Source organism: Phacochoerus africanus, chromosome 6 (genome assembly GCF_016906955.1).
Source record: "Phacochoerus africanus isolate WHEZ1 chromosome 6, ROS_Pafr_v1, whole genome shotgun sequence".
NCBI lineage: Eukaryota > Metazoa > Chordata > Mammalia > Artiodactyla > Suidae > Phacochoerus > Phacochoerus africanus.
Window position 1 is genome coordinate 76,190,452 of NC_062549.1, and position 20,529 is coordinate 76,210,980.

Sequence of the window (20,529 nt, forward strand, 5' to 3'; positions counted from 1 at the left end):
TAACCACTGAGGGGCTCCCAGATCTAGCCATCCACCTGCACCAGCCTGAAGGGCAGGGGCAGGGTTCTCCTACAACAATTATTGACCTACTCCCCCCTCTTCTGTCCAAAGTTTTGCAACACACCCTTCTTGTGTGGACTACTTGGAGAGCAATCCCTGCTTCTGTAGGCTCCTGAGGGCTTTGGGTTACAAGCAGCAGCCTGACTTTTCTTATCTGTTCCATTTATTTCCTCTTATTTCATTCCCTCTTCCTGCCTCACCATTGTTCCCAGACCCCATTATCTGAGCCCCATTAGGGTTCTGGTTCTACTGCTCTTCCGGCCACAGCACAGAAAACATTGGAATGAAGAGCTGGGAGTGGACAGGGACCACTGGACCTGCATCTCTCTGTGGTTCCTTGTCACCCACAGCCCGAGGCCACTCCTCCTTTATGTTATTCTAAGTATACTGATGAGGGCCTCAAACAAATGAACCCTGGGATTTACTCTTCGACTGACCCAGTATCCTGGTGTTTATAAAGCCAGGAGATGGGCGACCCAAGAAGGAACTACTTGTTTGGAGAGTAACTGCTGTCATGGTCCACAAGAAAGAGGTTTCTGATGGTGCTGATGAGGGACCTCTGCTGCCAGAAAATGAGGCCGGGGTCCGGGCCCACCCACTTGGGTCCCTGCGAGTCTGCAGGCCACCTTGCCCGTCCGGGAGGCAGCTTCCTGGGCACATGGCTCCAGAGGACAAGCAACATGGGCCAAATCTCAGTTGAGATGTGCTCTACGTGGGAAGCACGCACCTGGTTTCAAAAACTAGTACCCAAAACGATGCAAAATATATTAATACTTTTTATATCAATTACATGTTTAATAACAATTGGGATGTTTGGTGGGGAAATAAAATATATGGTTTAGATTAATTTCACCTGCTTTTTTTTTTCACCTACTTTCATGTGGCTGTGAGAACATTAACAATGATACATGTGGCTGGCCTTCTACTTCCATTCAACACTGAACACCAAACAATAGCCTCATCTCCTGCCTCTCAGGAGCTTTGTCCGAGGGACTGGGCTGCCTCCTTCTTTGCAACCTTCAGGGACAAAATTTCCTTGATCATGTTCCCCACCTCTCACAGCTTCCCACTAAATTCTCCTCCTCAGTCTGAGACAGTCACCACACAGGTAACCAAGCAGACCATGGTGGTGGGACCCCTTTTGATGGGACCATCTCTCCACCCGGGAGGAATGGCCTGGTCCCTTTCAGGCTGACTTTACCACTCAGTCATCCTCAGGCTCTATAGCCGGAATTCTTTTTTTTTTTTTTGTCTTTTTGCCTTTTCTAGGGCCACTCCTGTGGCATATGGAGGTTCCCAGGAAGGCTAGGGCTCTAATCGAAGCTATAGCCCTGGCTTACGCCAGAGCCAGAGCAATGTGGGATCTGAGCCTTGTCTGCGACCTACACCACAGCTCATGGCAATGCCGGATCCTTAACCCACTGAGCAAGGGCAGGGATTGAACCTGCAACCTCATGGTTCCTAGTCGGATTCGTTAACCACTGCGCCATGACGGGAACTCCTACACCAGAATTCTAATATCCACCCCCACCCTAAACCCACATTCATCTTTCCCAAAGAAAATATAGCATCCAGGACAGCTACTTATTGCTGACCAGCTAAGAGCCCCATCCTACCTACCGAGATAGCCAATGCATCCGGCCACTCCTACATGGAAGAATGGCAGGTCACGCGATCCAGCTGTGTCCCAGACAGAGGTCAGGGAAAGCAGTGCAGACCCCAGGAACCAAGGCTCTAATGTCACCTAGATTTCCATCTAATTCACATTCCTTTGGTGCCAATAAAGGAGGAAAATTAACCTCACCTTTTTTCACTGCCTATAAAAATGAATCCTTTTGCTATGACTTGCCTATGGCTAAAGACTTCCTTCCTTTTAGGGGAAGTACAATCCTGGTGAGTGATGAGAGACAGAAATAACAAGATCGTAAGATTTGTCTACATGATGCTAAACAGCTGGATCCTGAGGCCATTGGGTGGGTCAGTTTCATTTACGCCAAAAAAATCTGAAGAACAGATTAAATGTTTTAGCTCTTCATTCAAATGTCTGGGTCTGGTAGAAAGATGGTTGTAGGTTATGAAAGTGTATAGTTATTGGAAAAGGCGGTTGGATGCTGGGTCTACACCAGCCGCTGATGAGGCAGCAGTCTGGGGACAGTTCCTGATCGTAGAGGCACGAGGAAATGGGCAGCAACACCCTAATACAGATGGTTCCTGATAATGGATGTCTCTTTTCCAAGTGGCCAATAGTGTCATTTCCGGAACACAGTACAGAGCAAAGTGTCTGCTAAGGTTCTGGGAGAGGCTTCAGCTGGTCACACATGAAGGGCACAGCAAAGGAGGCAGGACTCGAGCTGGCTAGACCCTGCTGGCAGTCACCCAGCATGCCCCGCTGAAACTCATCAGAACCATCGGAGGAGGGCACCTCACAAAGGGAAAGAGCGAGACCTTTCTGTGTGCTCCTTACCACATCCACTCAGAGGGCAGAACGTCCGGGACACCTTGAGGGACATGACATGCCGTAAGATACCCCTTCCTCCTGGACCCCCAGTGCAATCCAAGTGGGCACAACTGAAATCATTTTGTGTGTGTGTGTGTGTGTTTTGTATTTTTAGGGCCACACCCACAGCATATGGAAGTTCCCAGGCTAGGGATCAAATCAGAGCTACAGCTGCCTGCCTACACCACAGCAACGTGGGCTCTGAGCTGTGTCTGTGACCTACACCACAGCTCACAGCAACACTGGATCCTTAACCCAGTGAACAAGATCAGTGATCGAACTTGAGTCCTCATGGATACTAGTCGGATTCATTAACTACTGAGCCACGATGGGAACTCCTGAAATCATTTTTTTTTTTTTTAAATTTCAAAATAAACTTAGAGAGGAGTTCCCTTTGTGGCACGGTGGAAATGAATCTGACTAGCATCCACGAGGATGCGGGTTTGATCCTTGGCCTCTCCCAGTGGGTTAAGGATCCGGTGTTGCCGTGAGCTGTGGTGTAGGTCGCAGACGTGGCTTGGATTTGATGTTGCTGTGGCTGTGGTGTAGGCCAGCAGCTGTAGCTCTGATTGGACCCTCAGCCTGGGAACCTCTATGTGCCGCAGGTGCGGCCCTAAAAACAAAAAACAAAAACAAAAACAAACAAACAAAAACACACTAAGAGAAAAGTTACAGGTCCTATAGACAAAGACTTCCTTCCATCAGTTTAAGCCAAGCTGCTGATCTGCTGTCCCGTTTATAATGACCATGTCTTTATTTCTGTGTTCTGATGCTTGAACGTCTGAGACTCTTCTGAGCCCCGACGGCCTGCTCCACACAGGGAGCCGGTTTCTAGAGACGACTGGCTAAGGAGGGGCTTTGCAGTGCAGAACAAGTACCAGACAGCCAGAGACAGCCCTGGCCCCAAGCCCACCAACATGATTCAAACTGGCAAGTTAAGGTCTTCTAGTAATTCAGTCTCTTGCTTGGTAAAAATGAGCAAAATACTGCCTACCTCTCAGAGCTGTGAAGCATGTTAGATGACCTCATACTCACTGAGCCTTCAGAGCTGACTCCACCGTGAGCCCTGCATTATTTCATGGTGGCAGCACTGGAGCCAGCTCCCAGGCCATGCCCCAGCCTGAGGATGACCCGGGCTGATGCGGCGTTGTTTTCTCTAGTGGCTGCGGGTGACCACAGAGAGCTGTGCGGGCTGGTGAATTAAGGAGGTAGTGATGTGGGCAAGGCCACGTTAGAACTGATGGTGTATATTGTGTATGTAGTGAATACGAGCATCTGTAACAATGTGTATTTGTTATATAGGTATTTTTGCATTTTTTTTATTGTAAAGATACATACAATTTACCATTTATAAAGGTATAGTTCAGTGCCCTTAAGGGCATTATATGCTGGCAATCAAATGTTCTTCCCCGAACTTTATCATCTTCCCCAACATCAGCTCTGTCCCCAGCTCACACTAACCCCCGCCCTCCAGCCCCTGGCACCCACCCCTCCACTTTCCTCTAGGAACTTGACTGCTCTAGATAACACTCGTAGGTGAAATTATACAGCATTTTACATTTAGAAATAAAGTCTGCGCACCATGAAGTCCGGACATGAACTACAATCAGTCACAGGCTCCAGTACATTGTCTTCCTTTTCTCCTTCATTTTACTTTATTTATTTATTTATTTTTATTTTTCTGACTTTTTGCCTTTTCTAGGGCTGCTCTCGTGGCACATGGAGATTCCCAGGCTAGGGGTCTCATTGGAGCCGTAGCCACTGGCCTGCACCAGAGCCACAGCAACTCACGATCCGAGCTGCGTCTGCAACCTACACCACAGCTCATGGCAATGCCAGAGCCTCAACCCACTGAGCGAGGCCAGGTATCGAACCCACAACCTCATGGCTCCTAGTCGGATTGGTTAACTGCTGCGCCAAGATGGGAACTCTTATCATTTTAAAAACAAGCCATCTTTCTCTGTTAATTTCCCATGGACGAAAAGCCCCTACACCCTGAGTAAGGAACACAGGCTCTGACACGGGAAAACGGTGGCAAAGAGGGATGAGCCTCTAAAACAGGAAGGAGGGCAGGTCGCTGAAACTCATGGTCATCCCCGTGAACAAGGGGCAGAAAGGGGCCCCTGTCCCTTGGGTCTGCCCAACCCTCCATTTTCCCATCCATTTTAAGCTTTTGTTTTTGGCGGTGGCCACGGCACGTGCAAGTTCCTGGGCCATGGATCCAACCTGAACCACAGCAGTGACCCAGGCCGCTGCAGTGACAATGCTGAATCCTTAACCTGCCACGCCACGGGACCCCTCACCCATTTGAGGGTCGACTCGGAGCTGCAGCTGGAGCCAACACCACAGCCACAGACAGGAGGGATCTGAGCCATGTCTGCAACCTATACTGAAGCTCACGGCAATGCCAGATCCTTAACCCACTGAGTGAGGCCAGGGATAGAACGCGAAACCTCATGGTTCCTAGTCGGATTCATTTCTGCTGCGCCATGACAGGAACTCCACCACTGCCTATTTATTTATTTATTTGTCTTTTTAGGACTGCACCCATGGAATATGGAGGTTCCCAGGCTAGGGATTAAATTGGAGCTACAGCTGCTGGTCTAGGCCACAGCTACTGCCATGCCAGATCTGAGGCGCATCTGCAACCTACACCACAGCTCACGCCACACCATATCCTTGACCCACTGAGCGAGGTCAGGGATTGAACCCTCATCCTCATGGATACTAGTCGGGTTTGTTAACCACTAAGCCATGATGGGAACTCCTACACCACTGCCTACTTAGAAAATCAAAGTGAAATAACTGAAAATCTATTGGACCATTAAAATAGAGTTCTGGGAGTTCTGGCTGTGGCTTAGTGGGTTATGAACCTGACCAGTATCCATGAGAATGACTAGTATGCATGAAGATGTGGGTTCTATCCCTGGCCCTTCTCAGTGGGTTAAGGATCCAGCATTGCTGAGCTGTGGTGTAGGTCACAGACATGGCTTGGATGCCATGTTGCTGTGGCTGTGTTGTAGGCTGGCAGTTAGTTGCAGCTCACATTCATCCCCTAGCCTGAGAACTTCCACATGCCACAGTCGTAGCCCTAAAAAGAAAAAAAAAAAAAAAAAAAAAAGAAAGAAAAGAAAGAGTTCTGTAAGGGTGATCTGGATATAAGAAAGAAATTAAAAGCACTATTACAGGAGTTCCCTGGTGGCCCAGTGGGTTAAGGATTGGGTGTTGTCACTGCTGTGAATCTGGTTACTGATTTGGCACAGGTTTGATCCCTGGCCCAGGAACTTCCACAAGCCAAGGGTGTGAGAAGGAAAAAAAAAAAAAAAAAAAAAGGCAATTTTACATACAAACAATACAAAACAAAAATTTAAAATCATAAAGTTTAAAATATCAATGTCAAGCAATAAACTTGACAAAAATATGCAAGATTTATACAATTAAAATGATGCTTTACTGAACAATATAAATGATCAGGAGAATGGAGAGACACATCAAGTTTCTGGAGAGGAAGTTTCCATGTTGTGAAGACATCACTCTTCCTAAACTGAAAATTGAAAATCCAAAAGTACAGGGTTCCTACTGTGCCTCAGAGGGTTATGAACCCAACTAGTATCCTTGAGGATGTGGGTTCCATCCCTGGCCTCGCTCAGTGGGTTAAGAACCCAAAGTATCTTTAAAATAGAACTTGATAAAATCAAGCTCATCTAAAAAAGTAAAAATGCTCAGGAAGAGCCAAGAACAATTTAAGAGACTAATGAAATGGGAATTTACCATTATCAACATATCTAACAAAGTCCACAGTGATGAAAAATATATGATACAGGGAAAAAAACATAAGACACAGGAATGCACAAGTGATCAACGGAATAACAAGATTTCAAGAAACAGAACCACACCCCCCCCAAGTACAAACGCTATGTTTTTGAGGGTGTGGGTAAAACTGGGCCCTTTTTGGCATAAGTGGTGAGAATACATATCTTTGGGGGGCAACCTGACATGATACAATGATTTAAAAAATAAGTATGGGGGTTTCCATCGCGGCACATCAGAAACAAATCCGACTAGGAACTATGAAGTGGCGGGTTCAATCCCTAGCCTCACTCAGCGGGTTGAAGATTCGGCGTTGCATGAGCTGTGGTGTTGGTCGCAGATGTAACTCAGATCCCGCCTGGCTGTGGCTGTGGCATAGGCTGGCAGCTGTAGCTCTGATTCGATCCCTAGCCTGGGAACATCCATATGCTGTGGGTGCAGCCCTAAAAAGCAAAAAAAAAAAAAAAAAGTATGACATTTGACGTAAAGATTTCACTTCTTGGAACCTACCCTACTTCAGGACACTGTGGTACTATCTGCAATTGCAAAAACTAGGACCCATTGTTCACAGCTGGGTAACAAAGACATTCTCCCAGATTTGTATTAAGTGACTCTTAAAACATGATAGTGAAGATGTCGATGTATTGCTATGGAAAGATTTTAAGACATTAAATTAAAAACAAAATCAAATGTCAAAACAGTATCATCCAATTCCATCCCCTTGCACTGCGTGCACCTGCTCACACAGCACAGGGAACACAGACACCAAGGGGGCAACAGCAGCTGCCTTCGGGAAAGAGGGGTGGAAACGGGGGCAATGAGGGATCGGAGAGAGGGCTCCGGGCAGGGTAGACCACACTTGCACTTGTATGGAAAAGTCTGCTAAGAAAACCAAACTGGAAGAGAACAGGGTGTAGCTCTCTCACTTCTGCTTCACCCTGAGCAGCTCCAGGGGCTTTTTCACCCATCTTACATATGTGGCTTCTCAGGAAGACTTTATTTGCACATTTAGTTGAATACACTAAGCTCTTTTGAGCACTATTAATCTATAAATGAGCCATTTTATAAATCAGAGTGATCTATTCATTCCCTATTGGGAGGAATAGTTTAACCTGGGTTAGGCTTCCAGTTCTACTCATACATGGTCATGTATGTTCAGGAAGACAAAACAGTTTTAATATTAGCAATGAACACACAGGAAAACGTATTGTGGAAAAAAGTGTACATGTAAACGTTTAGTGACGAAAATAAAACAATCAGTCTGCTTTTCCCAAGCCACCTCCCACCCCGAGTGGCTAGATCAGGTCGTATTCTAGTGCTAAGGGCCTCGTAGGTAACAGTTTAGACCAACTGTTAAACACTATTTAAAAATAGTGACGAGTTCGTGGTACACACACTAATAAAGCAGTCCTTAAGGATCAGCTCAAATGCTGCAGAATTACTGTAAGGCAGACAGGCAAACTTTTTAAAGTTTCAAGAGACTAAAGTCAGCACTGCTTCTCCATTCTCCAACAAAGGTGTTTTTACTTTAACAGTTATAGTGTTCTCATATTTACTGGAAATTCCCCAATTTAGTTCAATCCCCCAGCTCCACCCCGGACAAAACCATGTTTTGTGTAATGTTTAACAAGCTTACATTATTAAGAGATAAAAGATTCCCAACCCCCCATGGCTAAAAGAGCCCTATGTCTCTGTTGTCTGACCTACTTGTAAAAATGACTGAAAACACCTTTCAGATGAATAATTAAGCAACACATAGTCTTCCGCCCTTCATGGCGATTTTAATAAAAAATATAAACTTCTATATTACAAAATATATTTTATATTTTTTCCAGTGGAAGTTTAAAAAGACACTAACCTTATAAAATAAATGGATGTTTAAAAGCAAATTCTGGGAGTTCCTGTCGTGGCTCGGCGAAAACGAATCTGACTAACATCCTGAGGATGCAGGATCGATCCCTGATCTTGTTCAGTGGGTTAAGGATCCGGCACTGCCATGAACTGTGGTGTAGATCGCAGACTTGGCTTGGATCTGACGTTGCTGTGGCATGGTGTAGGCCGGCAGCTACAGCTCTGATTCGGTCCCTAGACATGGGAGCCTCCATATGCTGCGGGTATGGCCCTAAAAAAAAAAAGCAAATTCCAGATAGAGCAAAGACATGAAATAAGGTAGTTCTAAAAACAGCTTGGGTAAGTGTCTTTTTATGCTGAGTGGAAAAGATCGTTCAAAAGGACATAAACCCAAAAGCAACAGAGAAAAAAGACGAAATCTGAATACATAAAAATTAAAAAAAATATTATATATGGCAAAAAACTTAAATCACCAAATAAGTCTACCTATAACAATAAGGCCAACAACCACCTGGAAAAATATTTCCCACACGTGCTAAAGACAAAGGTCCGTAGTTTACAAAGAACTCATATGTGTTAATTTAAAAAGATAACAATCCGAAAAGCAACTGATGAAAGATGGCAATAGTCATTTTAAAGGGGGAAAACTATTACAATATACGAAAGTTTTTCACATCTCATTCATAATTCAGGAAACACACCCAGGCAGTGAGCATTTTTTCACACTTGAAATAGCGAAAAATTCAAAGGCTTGAGGAGGTGCAGAGCTGGGGTCGGGTGATGGACTGAATCGTGTGTTCGGCACAGAACAGCTGGTAACCGCGAGCCCGCTAACAGCGCAGGGGTCCAGCAAGAGGGGACCGGCCCGTTAGGTAGAAAGAAGTTGGAGTGCGTGTGGCAGTGAGAAGGAGTGAGGTAGATCCGGGAGTCTGTACCGGCTCGGAGAGGTTTCCAAGACACACGCATTTATAAAAAAGTATGTACTTAAAAAATATATACACGATGAGTAAAAAAAGTGGGGGCACTGAACAGGGCATCAACGAGGAGAAAACAGAGTATTAGGGTATACTGGAATTCCTTTCTGTCCTCCAAAGGACTGCAAGATCCTGTTAACCCATGGTGGCTTCTAGAGAGAGGAACAGGGGTGGGGGAGGGGAGGGAACGTGTTCTCATCATTTTGTACCATCCGTACCGCTGGTCTGTCTACCTGGAAAGGATAAGATTATTTACTTCAGGAGCAGTTAAGTAAATAACATTATTTACTTCAGAAGCAGTGGGTAGATTATAACTCATTCATCATTTTCTCTATATCTCTATAAAAGAAACACAATAATTGCTTTTACACACACACACACACACACACACACACACACACGCAGACGTTAAATTAAAAAAAAAAAAAATACAGATACACTGACTGACACAAAGCACAGGGAAAGCCTGCCTTTGCCGTACTAGACCGAGGCCCAACGCCCATAGTGGATATTACACAAAGATCTCAGGACACTTCATTAGCAGTCATCGACTTTCTGTAAGTTTCTGTTTCACATGGGGACACGATGGCGAGTGAATGGGACGTAATGTCAGCGAGGACAGAGAAGCGCAGCGTCTCAGGTGAGTCATGTTCTCACCCCACATGATCTTTTTGTCTTTGAACCACCACAGTTACGATTCCGGGGCTGACCTGCGGATCAGATCCCCAAAATACGCAGTGATTGTCTTCAACTTATTATTAAGAAAGTTTTGTTCTATTTCCACTTGCCCTCCAGGCCCAGCCAAGGATGCTACCTAAAAACAGAACAGAAGAAAGTCACATATAATGAAGCACAATTTCAAAACAAATCTTTCATTCATATGCTTTATCAGATAAGAGCCTGGCTTTTATGTCAGTCTTTCAAGTAATGAGCCATCTCAGAAGTTCACTGCTCCTTCCCAGGTGGGTATTAGTTCAGTATGTGATGGCAGAAACCCATCTTTGATGTTGTGGGTAAGACCTCAGTGCTATATGCTACTGTATGGGACCTCAGCTCTCTAATGACAGAAGTGATTGAACCTGAGAAGACGAACGTGTTCTTCCCAAACGTCCGGTTTGTTGATTAAGATGGAAATCTGAAGAGCTCCCTTTCCTGAAAGCTTTAATCCGGTTCACCGTGTCTTTGCATCCTGCCCTGCCATCCATCTGGCAGTATTTACTGACCACCTGCTACCCAACCCTGGGAGGACATGGGCGAGTGGGCAGATCAGATCGGGTCTGACTTCTGCTCCTCCACCCTGCCCTCCTTCTGCAGGGGGGCTCTTGTGCTTAGTTCTCCTAGCTTGATCACCTCCTCCACCTACTGCTGTTGGGTGTGTGTGTGTGTGTGTGTGTAAGCCCCTCCCCCTTTTTATTTTGGTAAAATACATCACTTTTTGAGGTCTATGGTGATTAACGCCTTCACCTGGAAGCTGAGAGCATCACCCCTCTCCACCTTCAGAGTCACCTCAAAACGATGCTTCAAACTAGCAATGCTTTACCCTAAGTTCTTACACACATTAAGTTTTGCTTTAGTCCAGCATTTTTCATGCAACGTCTCAGGTCTATTATTAGCACACATACTACCTTCTAACCCGATGACAGCGGTAGAGACCAGGCTGTGGGGTAGCAGTGCGGACTAAGGAGAGCGGAAGGCAGTCAGAGAACCGGCTACACTGAGTGCTGGAGGGACCTGCACCAACACACAGACCACGCCAACGCACTTGAGTAACTTTGTCCCTGGAACTTGCACAACTCTAGCTGTATATTTTGCAGCAAGGTGCTGATGGGTCTAGCTGCGTTTGGAGCTGAGAGATCTGAGCTCAGTGGTGTTACACATGCCCCACCAGCATCTAGCAGACGGTGAATAAGTATGTATTTTTTTAAAGTGTTTTAACTTCCTCTTAGAAAAATGTCACAGATACAGAAATAGGGAAGACAACAAAGGTCATTCTATGGTATACTCTTAAAAAAAAATTAAAAAGATGCTGTCCCTCCAAGGCAGGGGTAACATCAATACCAACCCTGCTCACAAAGAGACTCCAAAAAAAGAGACGGTGGGTGTTTTTACCTACAGGAACAGGTGCCAACAGAAGTCAAACACAGAGTCTGTTATAAAGGTAAGAAGCACATATACATCCCACTCTTTGCTAATAAGGAGTATAATAATTTAAGTAAAACTAGAAATGAAAAATAGCTAAGTAGTCTCAGAGTGGCAATTATATGTGTTCTATTTTGTATTTTGACATCTTTATGCCAGTCTGATTTTTCACGAGGGAAGCCAAAATGAAGAATTTTGTCTTTAACCAATCAAAGGCATTTTGATTAGTATGTTTAAAATATAATTCTTTCACAGTAATTTTTCTGTGAGTTAAGATATAAATTAAGTGCAGTATTTCTCCTGTTCCTTTAAATAGCAATTTAAAGAAAGTGAGCAGAGGTTTTTCTCGGGGGGTGGGGGGCGGGGTGAGAGAGGAGGAGACAAAGGAGAGCTTAACACCAGCAAGAAGCCTCCCAGGAGAAGAAGGGCAGAGGGAAAAAACCCAGCAAAATCAGAAGCAAAGTTTAATACCTGCTGTATCCATTTAGAAAAAGCCATCAAGATAGGCTTTGGCTTTCAAATCTAAAAAACAGGAATCCTGTCAATCTCCCTAAAGAGAGCACCCTGTGAGCCATAAACAGAATCACATTAAAACAAATCTCTGAGAAGGCAGGGGTGCTCCTTTTTCCTCTCCATACTTTTTCAAAGTTTGCCTGGACTTGGGTGCTTTGGACAGAAAAAGGAATGAAGATGTCTTACATGGGAGTTTTTGAGGTCTCATAAAATGGCTAATAAATTATTTTATTCAACAACTACTGAATAAATAACTTACAGGTTTTGTTCCAGGCAGTGGAATGCAGCAACCCTCCCCCGCCAAAAAATCCCCTTCTGCCTTTAGGAATCTTACATTCTAGCTGGAGCCTCAGATGATGGACAATCAAAGCAAGTACTAAAAATGCCTCTCTATTTGGTGTTTAGAAAGAAATTAAAAAAAAAAAAAACCAACAATGTTACTTTCATTGAGTAACACGTCACTTTCATTAAAGCAGACTTTCAAATGCTCTAATTAAAAGTAATTTCTAACTTTTCCGTTTTGTACATTTTAATTATTTTCATAACTACATATATCTTAATGATTAGAGTTCTGGAGTTGAAAAGATGAAACATTATGTATTTCAAGCCCATAAATAGTACTTTGTTTCAAGCAAACTTAATGCCATCAATTTCCAGCTGTCTTTATTTTTCACCAGCAGGGTTAACTGAAAAAATGTCATCTGGTTCCTTCCCCTTTCTTAAAGTTTAATAAGACTGAAGGAGAGAGTGAGAATGAGAGAGCACTGGGGGCGGAGGAAGAGGAAGAGGGGGAGGGAGAGAAAGATCAGTGGCTCTGGAGAATACACCAGCCTTTTGGCAAAATACACCAGATTCACCAAAAGAAATCCCAATTCGTTTGGACTAGAGCTAGAACTAAGGACTGAACCCTCACCATAGACTTCCCATCAGGCGATAAGGCTGTTCTGTGGGGACAGGAAGAGAAACGGGTTAAGGTCACAGCGATGACTTGAATGAAATAAAAAGTGGAGAAGTTTTGAATTAAAGATTCAAAAACTGCATTTTTTTAAAAAAGAAAACTGATTTAAAGTAAAAAAACATGGTAACAATGAATAGGAGAAAACTTCCAACTGGAGTCTCATGGAAAAATACGTACTAAGTACTTTATTAACAGAAAGATGCAGAAAAATTAGAACACTGAAAAAAATGCCCTAGTACTATTTTGGAGAAGTGATTATTTCTGCAGTATGCAAAAACCTGCTTAGAGGCAAAATATACCACGTGAATATGAAGAGCATTTTTTTGTGGGGCCTACAGATCTCTGCCAATTCCAGTGACAGGAGCAGCCAGCATCAGAAACGCTGGCTGCGATTAGAAAGCTAACGTCCACTGACAGCTCTCAATCTCTAAGTTTCTTTTAGAACACTTCGATACACTTTCCTTTTTTCTTTTTTTGTCTTTTTAGGGCCACACCTACAGCATACAGAAGTTCCTAGGCTAAGGGTCGATTTGGAGCTGCAGCTTCCGGCCTATGCTGGATCCATAACCCACGGAGCAGGGCCAGGGATCGAACCCACATCCTCATGGATACTAGTCGGTTTTGTTACCACTGAGCCATGGCAGGAACTCCTCAGTTCCTTTCGGACTCGGATTATTCTCTGATGCCATTTCGCCCTCTAGAGGTAGAAAATGCCAATAAACCACCAATCTTATTCTGGCAGGTGTGTGAAGTAAACCAAAACTCAAGACAAAAGGTTAACTTTCTCCTTGGGTATGTGTTCATTTAACTAGAAAAAATGTTCTCACTTTAACTTCTGCAACAAAGAGTGAATTTCCTATTGTCATTCAAATACCCAAATATGTCCACCAATATAGCCTCTCCTGAGACTAATTATGTGCATAATATTTCTATGAGAAAACCACGAATTTGGAGCAGGCTGAGCCCTATCCGGGAGCCTAGAAAGCAGATCCGAGTCACATGAGCAGCTGCTATGAGGTTTAATGTCCGATTTGATGTGAAAATGCATAAAGCGAGGAGGTAATGCTTTCTTCTTTTCTTGTAAGACATACAGCACCTGAGATGCCTATGACCCAATGGTCATCAAGGGGCGACAGGCAGCAAGACCTGACTTCGTCTCCCTCTAAGCTCACAGCGAGAGAGCTCAGACGTGTTAAATCTATTTACTCCTCTAACCCAATCACATCCCTGGCAGCACAAATTTATGCCTGGGCCTCATCCCAGAAAATAAATCAGAGACTCTTTCCCAGTAGAACCAGGTCTACAGCTAAGGCCATAGAACTAGGAAAAATCTTCAAGACGCTGAACTTGGCAATAATATCTTGGGTATGACATCAAAAGCACAGGTAATACACAAAAAAATTAGTTAAGGTGAAATGCATCAAAATTAAAAGCTTTTATGCATCAGACGACAGTATCAAGAGAGCAAAGAGGTGACCCACGGGATGGAAGAAAAGCAAAGCATACGTCTGATAAGGGGCTGACATCCAGAAGACGCACTCTTGAAAAGATGGTCAATGCCATTTGTTATTAGGCACATGCAAGTCAAATGCACAATGGGAAACTATCCACTTCCATCAGGATGCCCACTACCAAACAACAACAAACAGAAAGTAACAAATATTAGTGAGAATGGGGAAATCAGAACTCTCATCAACTCCCAGTGGGAAAAGCAAAATGGTTCAGTTGCTGTGGACGACAGTATGGTGACCCCTCAGAGACCTCGACATAGAATTGCCATATAATCCAGCAACTCCACTTGTGAATGCATAACCAGGTGAACAAAAAGCAGGGGTCCGACCAGATACCTGCACCCTCATGTTCCGAGCAGCAGCATCCACAACAGTCAAAAGGTGCAAACCACCCTACGTGCCCGTGGACAGATGAATGGACAGTATATTCATACAACAGAATATTGTTTAGCTTTAAAAATAAAGGAAATTCTGACACATATGCTCTAGTCTGGATGAAACTCGAGGACATTATACATAAGTGAAACAGGCCAGACACAAAAGGACAAATTCTGTATGATTCCACTTCCATGCTGCTTATACAAGCAGAGTCAACTTTACAGACCCAGAAGATAGAACGGTGGATACCTGAGGCAGGTGGGCAGATGGAGGGGAGAACGGGAGATGAAGAGATGAAGCAGGCATGGATTTAACTGCCAACTACTTTCAGTTTTCTAGTAATAGTCAAAAAGCCAAGGACTTTTCATAAACACCTTCTCAAATAAAGAAATGCCCTGCATCTTTTCCTGCCCATTCTTCACAACAGTTATACCAGCGACTCATAGAAGTTCTTCAGTAATGGCTTACCTGGTCAACATCAGCATTTCTTGGAAGAAAATAAACAATATTATTGGTGATCATCTGGGAAAGTCTGAAAATTTCAAAGGTGAATAGTAGTTAAGGAAAAATAACCAAAACAGCAGTTAATTCTATCAGAGCTATGTTCTTCACTTCGTATATCATAACCCAAATGTACCCTGTTATGTACCAATCAGGCAGACATTTAGGCTAACAGGGCTGGAAAGAGAATTAGGAAGCACATGGTCCTCAATGCATCAGGGATTAGAGGTCAAACCTATTCATTCAATGATCCTAGTGGTAGGAGAGCAAGGGCCGGAAATACCCATTCTTTCTGCCATTTCCTAGTTATTGTGAAAACAGAACAGGAAAGCCCAATACTACCTCTTTTCCAGTAAAAAGATAAGTAACTCTGCCCACTGTATTTTTCTAAATTTTAACTAGCAATTTAAAGCACAATTCCTGTTAGAGTCATACATGACTCCTCTGGGGATAAGGAGCTCCTGCTGTGGCACAGTGGGTTAAGGATTTGGCTCAGTCTGGTGTAAGTTGTAGCTGTGGCTCAGATTTGATCCCTGGCCCAGGAACTTGCATATGCCACAGGTGCAGCAAAAAAAAAAAAAAAAAAAAAAAAATTTTTTTGAAATAACGGTTTGCTTTGGTACCTTGGAAGCATAACAGGGAAAATTTGGAGATAGAGAATTACAAGCCCCTGTGAGTTGAAGAGCTGGGGACTAGGCACCCAGACTCTAGGGACGGGTCTTGAGGAAATCCCCAATTTCCAGACAAGAATTCCAAACAATTACTGTCTTTTAGTTCCCATTTTGTAATGGTAAAACTGGAACATGACCAATGGAAAATACAACCCCACATTTGCCATAACTTTTGGAGATGGATCGCCAGTTATTTTTCATGCAAAACAAACTGTAATCTATCAAGTGCTATTAGCTACTATCTCTCCTCTTCACCACTCTCTCTCTCTCTCTCACTCACACATACGCACGCACACACACACACTCCTCCCCACGACCAGCGTTTGAAAGCACTCTCAGGACTCCGCAAGGATATCCATCAGGAGCCATCATGGTCCTAATGTCGAAGGTCTCCGCGGTGGCGTAGTCGGGGCCTCCCCAGGGCGGGCTGAGGAACACGACGTCGGCCTTTAAGCGAGGAGCCAGCTGTAGGAAATCGCCTCGGATGAACTCAATCTTGTCCGCTACCCCGTACACTTCCGCATTATTTCGAGCCAGATCAATCTTGACGGGATCAATATCAATGGCAATCACTAAAAATGGGAAGAAGAAGGTCATCTGGCCACATATGGAGGCGAGAGCATCATAAATTTAAATCTCAGTTAGACAGTCACTTTTGCTGGGCCAGGAACAGGGACCGCAGGGCCAGGCCTTCAGCACCGCCTCCCTCACCGCCCCGCCCCGCCCCCCGTCCCCCGCCGCCGCCGGGCCAAGGCAGGCGGGGGACCTGGCTGCCCAGTGTCCACCCAGCACCCAGTCTGTCGGGAGCCCCGTGCTCTGCACAGCGCACAGCCCAGCAGCAAACACTTGGGAAGGTCACCAGGTGCATGGAAAGCCTATAAATGCTGAGATTTCTGATTAGACCGTTTCCTCAAAATGAGGCAATTTCCAAAGGAAGACAAATTTGACAACTTCTACAGAATAACAAAATAAAACACTTTTTGACAAACCTAAGAGATGTAAAAACATCTGCTGGTGATGTTTAATGAGACAGTTTAGGTAGAGAACAGACGTTATGTTTTCACCACACAGGCTTCCATTTAATTTATTGCAATTTCATAATCAGCAGTGCAAACACAAGTTAATTTAGGCTCCCTCACGTCCTGCAGTAAATTACTCAAGCACACCTATACGTGCAACAGTATATTTGGGGCACTATTTTATGTCTGGAAGGGCTAAGCGGAATCCTGATATATATCACCATGATTGTCAAGCTGTTGTCCAGAAAATGCTGGTTTCAAAATTAGTTAAAGCTTTTGAGAAATAACGCACTAAATAAATCATGTGAACAATGAATACAAGTACCAATTATATGTCTGCAAAAGAGCATTTGTAATGCTATTTTCTCCGTTCTCAGTAAAATAATATTCACATTTTAAAAATGTCCCTATTAGCTGCTTGATTTGCTACCTTTATACAGCACAGAGACATGTGCAAAGATATACTGACAACAGCAAAAATTCCGTGGGAAAAAAATGACTTGCAACCTGAAATACCATGTGAAGTCTCACACTCTCATCCGTACTTCCTGTAGCGCCATCCTGGTCTCCAGCCTGTGAGAGCGAAGTGCTACCAAAGGCTGAGGACACTGCACAGAACCGCACTGCCCCAAATGGTGGCCTCCAGCCACAAGCTACAGCTGGGCACTGCTTTCCAATGGATTAAAACTGAATAAAACTGAATAACCTTAAGAACACACTGGGCAGTACACATCCTACCATTTCCGCCATCACAGCAAGTCCCGCTGGGTAGCAGTGATACGGAGTTACTGGAATTCAGACAAAGGGGGAAAAAACCCTTAAGTGCGAAATGCAAACTTGTGTAAATTCTCTAGGTATTCAGTGGACTACGTGCACAGGGAGCTGCTACCTGAATGGAAATTGGTCTGGCACAAAGGGACCATGCCAATTACATGCCATTTTCTCATATGTGTACACGTGTGTGTGCAGTGACCCTTGAACAACACAGGCTCGAACTGCACAGGTCCTCTTTAGGCAGATTTCCCTGACTAAATGTGAAGGACCACGTGATCCACGGTTGACTATGCAGCTGCGGAAGCACAGGTATGGAAAGCCAGACGTAAAGCTGGCCTCAGGTTTCTGACGGGGGTGGCGTGGGGAGGGGTCAATGCCCAACCCATGTGTTGTTCAAGGGCAACTGTATATAAGTGTGTATATGGTTCAAGAGTAGTTGATTATATGCATATGTGTGTATAAACACACACACACACACACACACGCACAATTATCCTCTGAGTTCCCGAATATAAAGCAGACAGCCTACCCCTACCAGGTAGCACACACCACCAACACTGGAGCACTCGAGCTCCTCCTGGCTTGGGGGTAAGGTCACGGAACCCCACTCTAGGACCCGAGGACACTGAGGACACCCGAGCATCCAGGTTGCAAGGACGGGGCGGGACGGCCAAGGCTCCAGCAGGGTGTGTGCACCACCTCCTCCCACAGAGGCGGGTGACCCGCGGATAATCTGCGGGCCTGAGCGAGGGCGCTGTGCGCTCGGGCAGAAGTGACCTCCTCCAGCCTGGGGTGACCTCCTCCAGCCTGGGGTCCGCAGCGCAGGCTTTCCTTCACCAAATGTGGACCAAGCTAAAGAGCCCTGGCAACAGACCTGTTTTCACAGAAATACAAAGCTACAAATACGGACCATTCCCAGGATATTCTGAAAAAACTTCCAGATCAATTTGATGTTTTATCAGAAGCAGATATTTTAAATAAGGGTACAACACAATGCCAAATGAAGACACTTTACAATTTCTGAGGAAAAATCATTTCCATGCAATCAACATTGATTTGAGCTCATAAAAATGGCTTATCTAGCAAAGGCAGAGAAGAACTTTAAGAGTAAATAGTGAATTCAGGGACAACAAGAAAATAACTTCTCCAGTAAATAAGAAAATAGTTTTCATCAGGCTGTCAGGGACCATATGAAGATGGCAATCAGCCTGCTCTGGAGCAGGGTGGGACTGAACAAGGGCCGCGTGCACCAGCCCTGGGCTTAAAACCCATGTTAAGCTGCACCCCATCATTTCCTAGCTCCTGTATTATGCTTCCAGAACCACATGCTTTCCTACTAATATTAAGAACTGTATACGGAGTTCCCTTTGTGGCAAAGCGGAAACGAATCCAACTAAGAACCATGAGGCTGCGGGTTCGATCCCTGGCCTCACTCAGTCTGTTAAGGATCTGGCGTTGCCGTGAGCTGTGGTGGAGGTCAAAGATGTGGCTCGGATCTGGCGTTGCTGTGGCTGTGGTGTAGGCCGGCAGCTGTAGCTCCAATTCAACCCCTAGCCTGGGAGCCTCCATATGCTCTGGATCCGGCCCTAAAAAGTAAAAAAAAAAAAAGAACTGCATAAAAATTAATGAGACAATTGAAACTTACTAAAATGGAAGTTATACATATAAAGATACTTGAGAAAGAAGGCATCTTCGGAGTATGACAACAGTTGTTACCTTTAAAATATCACATTACACTACACTTAAAAAATAGAATTGAGAAAGAACAGGGATATCAGATTCAGAAAAAGCTGAGGAAAAGCCGTGGCTTCACAACTCAGCTACTTCAATTTGGACAGACTCCAGATTCATAAAGCCTTCTTCCCCAGGACACTGCACCGGGACTGCCCACTCAACACATCCCCGGCAGACGGAGAGTAACAGAGGTTTTCTTTCTTGTGATTCCAAACAACCAGGAGCACAGTTAAAAGATTCTTAGTGTCTTAAAGTGTTAAAGCTGAAAGTTATCACAGAGGTTCCCCCAATTTAAGATCTCCTTTCAATGAAGATTGAAGGATGCCCACGGGCGTTATTGGCAGTGAGGGGCAAAGCTGGGACGCCTTGTCCACTCTGTCTAAAGAATAGTCTCCCATTTAATATTTTTAGTTTCATGTGATGTTACAATCTCGGCTTCATCAGCCTGTGTCTGTGTGATGCTGGGCAAGATACTTCATCTTTTATTTCTTGGTTTAACACAGAGAGCAAAAGACAGAGAGCAAAAGACACACATCGCAAGGCTGTTGACTAAATAAATACTTAATACGCTTAAATTAATTCCTGCACCGATATACAAAACGTGTGCTTAAATACCTGGCATTAAATTATTAATTATTAAATCTCAGCAGAGAGAGACTGAAGCAAAATGAAGCATTTGCTGAATAAACCAAAATTAATGACGCCTCTTCCACTGCCGACTACTTACCTCTCTTTCCTGTTAAGGCAAACTGAATGGTGTTTCCCCCAACTCCACAAAACGCATCGACCACAATGTCACACTGGAAGGACTGGCTGACCCTGCCAGCGATGTGCTCGGCGATCTTCTCAGGTGTGACGGAAAACCAGCCCTCTGCCAAGGGAGAGCTTCCGTTAGGATGCTCAATGCCATGAAGCCAAACACAGACACAGCAAACATTCCTATATGCCTTAGACGTTAAACAAATGGAAAGTCAGCTTTTCTAGGTGACCAACTTCCCAAACTTCATTACTGAAGGGGAAGCAATGAATCAGATCTGTACTGGACACTCTGGGAAAAGAAGGAGGTGACAGTGAAAGACAGCAGAGCTGCAGGCACAGCAGAGCCTGCCTCCCTTTCAGGAATGAGGTCCTGTGCCCAT

The 20,529-nt window shown here is 44.5% G+C and overlaps 1 protein-coding gene across 2 annotated transcripts in view; it reads right to left on the bottom strand.

The window, feature by feature from the left end:
• Positions 1 to 8,827: 8,827 nt before the first annotated feature.
• TGS1 (trimethylguanosine synthase 1) overlaps positions 8,828 to 20,529 on the bottom strand; it is a 31,393-nt gene continuing 19,691 nt past the window's right edge. For both annotated transcript variants that reach the window (XM_047783908.1, XM_047783909.1), the window contains 4 exons: positions 20,118 to 20,261; positions 16,219 to 16,435; positions 15,160 to 15,238; positions 8,828 to 10,006 (listed from right to left, as the gene is read on the bottom strand). In XM_047783908.1, the coding sequence (XP_047639864.1) occupies positions 9,884 to 10,006; positions 15,160 to 15,238; positions 16,219 to 16,435; positions 20,118 to 20,261 (563 nt within the window). In that variant the 3' untranslated portion in view covers positions 8,828 to 9,883. The remainder of the gene's footprint in view (positions 10,007 to 15,159; positions 15,239 to 16,218; positions 16,436 to 20,117; positions 20,262 to 20,529) is intronic.